The sequence below is a fragment of the Cornus florida genome, unplaced genomic scaffold (genome assembly GCF_030987335.1).
Source record: "Cornus florida cultivar Cherokee Brave unplaced genomic scaffold, ASM3098733v1 CherokeeBrave_3.0.0_Hap2_Chr09, whole genome shotgun sequence".
Lineage (NCBI taxonomy): Eukaryota > Viridiplantae > Streptophyta > Magnoliopsida > Cornales > Cornaceae > Cornus > Cornus florida.
In genome coordinates this window covers 80,272,333-80,279,012 of record NW_026775579.1, presented here as the reverse complement: position 1 = coordinate 80,279,012, position 6,680 = coordinate 80,272,333, and the positions used below count along the sequence as shown (strand labels likewise).

Here is a 6,680-nt window from a genome sequence, read left to right as displayed (position 1 = left end):
TATTTTGTGCACAAGAGTCTTCCATTTGGTATGGTCAGAGACATTGCCACTTTTCTTTGGTTTGATAAGGGCTTTCTCAAAGTGACCAGCTCTGAAAAGGGTTTATTTGAATTCCATTTCACATCTGCAGCAAACTGTGACCAAATTTTGGCTGAGGAACCATGGTTCTTTGCTAACAAGCCCTTAATCCTTAACCATTGGACTCCTTACTTTCAGAAAAGTTCTCATCCAACTTTACCTGTCTGGGTTAAGCTCTTTGGTCTCCCCCTTCAATTCTGGACGCCTTCTAGCTTGAGCTATATTTCGAGTTGTATTGGACACCCCCTATTCTCTGATTCCATTACTGCTAATAGACACAAAACCAGGTTTGCAAGAGTTTGTATCAGCATCACTGCCTCTTCAGACTTTCCAACGGTGCTTAAGGTCCACATGAGCTCCGGGAAAGTTGCTAATGTCAATGTTGAGTATCAAAATTGTCCTCAAATCTGTTATACCTGCAATTCATTTGGACATTCAAGTAAGACATGTTTTATGAAGGTGCGGCCAAAAAGAAAGCCACAACCTTCCTCTGAGTGGCAAATTGTCCCAGTCAATCGACACTCCAAACCCACACAATCACCAGTTCATTCACCTTGCTTGAACACTGGTACTTCCACATCCCCAATCCCACCACCATCATCAGATTCTACCACTCCTTTATCTCCCTCTATTTCCCCACACCCTGGACAAAATGTGATAACACATTATTTCAAACCAAATGATTCCTTCACAATTGACCTTAGCCCTTATAAACCATCCCAAATGATCACTGACACCTTCTGTGGAGTAAACTCAACCCAATCACCACCAAAGATTGGTAGCACAATCACCTCCCACCTCCTTCAACCTGCACAATCAGAATGTTCAAGCCTTTCTGAATCAAGATCAACTACTAGTCTTCATGTTGATTTATTTAAGCACAAGTCTAAGTGTCTTAAGGCTAAAAAGAGTTCCTTCAAAAGATCATCTTCAGCTCAGAGAGGGAATTTATTCCCAAGTGGCAGCTTCCTCAATACCATTAAATGGTATTAATAGGCCTATGGAATATAAGGGGCCTCAATTGCCCCTTAAAACAGAATGAAGTAAAGACACTTCTAAAGCAGTTTAAGATGGACATCTTCTCTATCATAGAGACCAAAGTGCAGTTGGTCAATGTTAACAGAATCCATAAGTTTATTGCTAGTTCGTGGCAATTGGCTCACAACTATCACTTCTCACAGCTGGGAAGAATCTGGATTTTGTGGAATCCTAACTCAGTCAACCTCTAGATTCTTCATTCTTCCAGACAGGTAATACATTGCTGTGTCACTGTCTTAAGCTGCAGATCTTTATTTTATATATCATTTATTTATGCAGCAAATGACTCCACTGAAAGAGAATCATTGTGGGATGATATAACTTCTCACTCCTCCATTTTCTCATCCTCACCTTGGATTATAGGAGGGGATTTTAACATTATCAAGTCATAAGCTGAGAATCATGGAGGTTCAAAGAAAACTACAAAAGCAATGTTAGACTTCAGGAATTGCCTTTACAAATCTAATCTTGAAGATCTTAATTTCTCTGGGATGTTTCATTCATAGTTCAATAAAAGTCCAAGAGTTGCAAATATTTCTAAGAAATTAGACAGGGTCTTGATCAATGATGTTTGGACCCAAACTTTTCTCTTGTCTTACTGCCATTTCCATTCCCTAGGGATATCTGACCATTATCCCATGGTTATCAATCTTGGTAATCTTTCACCTCCAAGGAGAGTTCCATTCAGGTTCTTCAACTACTGGGCCAATAATGATGATTTTCTACCACTTGTCCAATCAATTTGGGCATCATAGGTGGAAGGATTTACCATGTTCCAAATTGTTTCCAAGCTCAAATCCCTTAAAAAACCACTAAGATTGAAGTTAGGGGCCAAGTAGAGTGAAATTCAAACTGAAGTTCAAGCTGCCAAGGATTTACTTTCAAAATGTCAACTTGCACTTGATAAATCACCCGATGATATCACTCTTAGAAGTCAAGAGAAACAATTGCTAACCTTTTATACCAACCTCAGGAACTCAGAGGAGCTCACCTACAGACAAAAGTCCAGAATACAATGGCTTAAAGAGGGGGATTCGAATACTGCCTTTTTCTTTAAGTGCATCAAATCTAGATGCAACAGGAACAAAATTTCTTCCATCAAAACTACCAATGGAGTCCTTCTTGATACTGATCTCGCAATAAAAGAAGAGTTTGTTTCCCACTTTCACTCCATCCTAGGGATGAATGCTCATCACTATCCAGGTACTGACTCTCTTATTCCCCTCATTCAAGCTTCATTACCCTCACAATTTTTACCATCATTGTATGCTGTTCCATCTGAGGAGGAGATTCAACAATGCATTTTCTCATTTAACAGTGACAAAGCTCCAGGCCCTGATGGCTATAATGCCTACTTTTTCAAAAAGACATAGTCTATTGTGGGACAGGATGTTACAAAGGCAATTACTGATTTTTTCATCACAGGTAAGCTCCTTAAGGAGGTCAATTCAACCTCTATCACACTTGTGCCTAAAATAGCTAACCCCACCTCCCCCAATGATTATAGGCCTATCTCTTATTGCTCTACTATTTACAAGTGCATTTCTAAACTTCTTGCAAATAAACTCAAGCCTACCTTACCCCATATCATTGGACTAGCTCAGGAGTTGTTGAATGGTTACCATAGACAAACCAACTCACCTAGATGTGCACTCAAGATTGATATTAAAAAGGCATTTGACACAGTGTCTTGGGAGTTCTTGCTGGACTCACTCAAGTTGCTTGGCTTTCCTCAAACCTTCATACATTGGATCCATGCTTGTATTACCACCCCAACCTTTTCCATTTCAATCAATGGAGAGCTCACTGGCCACTTCAAAAGTGTAAAGGGTCTAAGGCAAGGAGACCCACTATTCCCCTTCCTATTAGTCATTGTCATGCAAGTGTTCTCCCTCATCATTGACAAATCAATCAGAGAGAAGCCTTTCAAGTTTCACTGGAGGTGCAAGAAACTATCATTATCTCATCTCATTTTTGCAGATGATTTAATGTTGTTCTCTTATGGCAACCTAGACTCAGTTTAAACACTAAAGCATGCCCTTGATTCCTTTTCTGCCATCTCTGGGCTACAAATCAACCATGCCAAGAGTCAAGTCTTTTTTTCAGGTATCAATGAAGCTATGAAGCAAAACATCCTTGACCTTTTGGGATTTGAAAAAGGGGTACTTCCTATAAGATATTTGGGAGTACCATTGCTTACTTCCATGTTGAAAGCTGGGGATTGCAGGAATTTGATTGACAGAATCACATCTAGGATTAGCCACTGGACAAGTAACCACCTATCATTTGCAGGAAGATTACAGTTAATTAAAGTTGTGCTTTTCTCAACACAAATGTTTTGGAGTTCAAAGTTTATTCTTCCAATGAGTATAATTCATGAGATGGAAGGCATTTTTATGTTCTTTTTATGGTTAGGGCCTTCCTTTAAAAAGATTGGGGGTAAGGTCCTTTGGGAAAAATGTTGCTCCCCAAAGAAATCAGGAGGTTTGGGGCTCCCTAACCTAGGATTGTGGAATGAAGCTGCTATTATGAAGCATTTCTGGAGGATTTTAAACTCTAAAGACATGTTATGGGTTCAGTGGATTCACTCTTATCTTTTAAAGGGTAGAAGCATTTGGGAAGTGAAGGTACCTGGTCAATGCTCCTGGAGTTGGAGGAAGATTCTTGCTCTTAGAGGATCAATCAACCCTCTTGTCAAACTTGAAATTGGCAATGGAAGATCAGCCAATTTTTGGTTTGACAACTGGTGCCATCTTGGTCCACTCTTCCAGCTTGTTTCACTACAACAGCTCTCTGCAACAACTTTTGACAGCAAAACAAAAGTGTGTTCCTTCATTGACAACAACACATGGGACTTCCCTAGCTCCATCACAGCCATTATACCCCAATTACAATGTTCCTCATCTCTCCCAAACCCAAACACTCACAGAGAAGACAAATTCATTTAGAAACCTTCTCCCTCAGGACTATTCTCCATTGCCTCAACAATGAAACAATTCAGCAACCATTTGCCAACCCTCCCATGGACTCACCTGGTTTGGTCAAAGCCTTCCATTCCCAAGCATTCATTCACACTGTGGGTGGCAATTCAGAATAGACTCCCCACATTAAATCAGCGATGCACAGCACACATCAATGCCACATTATGTGTCCTCTGTGGTGGTGAGCCGGAAACACATGACCACTTGTTTTTCAATTGTCCCTATGTGAAACCCCTTTGGACATTTATTCAAACACGCTGTGGGTTCCATATTTCACCTTCTTCATGGGAGCAATTCATCGGCTGGGTATCATTCCATTGGAAGGGTAAATCTACATTTTCTAGTAACTCAATCTCCATAATGTGCCTTGCTTCCCTCGTCTACAATATATGGATTGAGCAAAATCGCAGGATTTTCCAAAAGAAAGCCATATCTGCAAACTCACTCCTTCACATTACCTTGGATTCTGTGCGTTCTAAGCTTCTCACATCAAGGATATTGGACTTGAAGGATCCAAGAAGAACTGCGGCTGAATGGGATTTGTCTGTGGAAATCCTTCGTCCCCCAGATCGCATAGCATGATGATTTGCTTGTTGGAGGCAGAGTGCTCCATGTTCATCGGAAAATTTGTTTTGCTTATAATGGCTTTGTTAACATTCTTATGTTTTGTTTGGCCAACTGGGCCTGCTAGTCTTTTGGGCTTCTGTATCATTGGTCCTGTTAGCTTTTGGCTAACTTTCTTTGAGACAATGTATCTTTCCTTTTTTAATGCAATCTTCATTTTATCTTTCAAAAAAAAAAAAAAAAAAAAAAGAAAATAAATAAAAACAGAGCCCAAAAATTAAAACCAAATAAGAAAATAACTACAATTTCGTTGAGGTAGGGAGAGAGTTGCACTTCTTATAGACTATAGAGGCGGAGGGGAAGGGGGAGGGGGATTTATGCAATATCAGATGGCCATATGGTCGTACTTTGGACTGCATTAGTTCATTCACAACTTTCTTAACTATTGAGTCCAAAAAAGAAAAAGAAAAAAAAAATAATAATACTTTAAGTCTCTCTGATGTTCTATATTTTATTTACATTTTAAACAGAACTTTAGTTACGGACTTTTATAAAATAATTCAAAATGGAAAGAATATTAATTATATTAGTTAAGTTAGTGACAATCGAAGAACTTAAAAATTAATAGGATTTGACTTAAAATATATAGAAAAACATTAGCTATTATAGAACAAGTAAAATTGGACTAAGCTTCAATCTACAAGAATTTAGATTTATGACAACTTAAGTTATTAAGTTATTGGGTGAAACTTACATCCAACTCATATATATACTCATTTAATTTCATTTCACATCCGTATCTATTGTGGGAGGAAGATGAATCTCCTATTGTGAACTTCAACGACCCAAACGCATGGCAAATTGACCCTCACAACTTAAATTTGGTAAACTAAATATCATTTTAAAAAGACAAAATAAAATTTATTATCTATGTGACTTTTATTGAAACTAAGATAAATAAAAATTTAAATGACCTATTAACAAAGAAGCGCTTAGTGGCATCCACACTTGGAGAAGGCCCTTTCCATGAGCCAAACAGGCAGTACCGCTCCACCAGCCTAGTTGAAAATAGGAGGGTTCATAAGGGCTTGAGGGCTGGCGTGCGGTATTCTACGAGCTGAAGCTCCATTGCTCTAAGATTTATTTATTTATTATTATTATTTTTTGTCGTCGTCTTATTTGCTACCAAAACGGTGTTGTTTTTGGGGAGCTTTTTTCTTTTGTTTTAAAATTAGATATCAACGGTCAATTAACAGTGTCATAAGCACTCTTTGGCTGCAAGTTTTTTTTGCAAAAAAATCCAAAAGTGGGTTATTTTGAGCTCTTTTTTTAAAAAAAAAATAAAAAAAAATAAAATTTACTAAATAAAAATATATTGTTTAGGCACTGTTTATCTAAAAAAAAATTGATTTTGGCCAAAAATAAATTAATAAACCTTTATTTTTTTCCATTAAAAATTGATTTTTTTTTTTCATAACTTTTTTTGCTCTAAATTTTAAATTTCTGCTACAAACAGTGCATTTGGCCCTTAAGGCACTATTTGGTTGACAGCTATAATTTCAATCTTAGCTTTTTTAATAATTTACAAAGATATTGTTTGATTGAAAAATATTGCCATTGAGAAACAATTTCATCATTTTTAATATTAAAAAATCATTACATAATAAAAATTATAGTATATGAAATATAGCCATTGCAAATATAATTGTTAGGAATATAGCGGTTAAAAAGATAGCCGTTAGGAAGAAGTTATATATATATATATATATATATATATATATATATATATATATTTATTTATTTTTTTTTTTTTTTGAGAGCAAAAATTCGAAGAACCTATTTTTGGAGAGCAAAAAACGTGTCTCTTGAAATTATTGAGGTGACTCTTGAAAAAGCTAAAGTAACAATTTTGGAGAGGCAAAATTTGAAGAGGGCTGGTGCGGAAGCTTTTATAAAGGGTGGGTGGTGTTCTTTTATGTCTTTTATGTTAGTGGATATAATTATAATAATGAACTACTA

At 36.9% G+C, this 6,680-nt stretch overlaps 1 protein-coding gene across 1 annotated transcript; it reads left to right on the top strand.

The window, feature by feature from the left end:
• The first annotated feature begins 4,103 nt into the window (after window positions 1–4,103).
• Window positions 4,104–4,679, top strand: LOC132272951 (uncharacterized). Its single transcript, XM_059774011.1, has one exon. It carries the CDS (start codon window positions 4,104–4,106, stop codon window positions 4,677–4,679), a length of 576 nt encoding a protein of 191 aa, XP_059629994.1.
• Window positions 4,680–6,680: the final 2,001 nt, after the last annotated feature.

Coding starts and splice junctions, on each gene's coding strand:
- LOC132272951 (XM_059774011.1), top strand. CDS start 4,104: ATGAAACAATTCAGCAACCATTTGCCAACCCTCCCATGGACTCACCTG.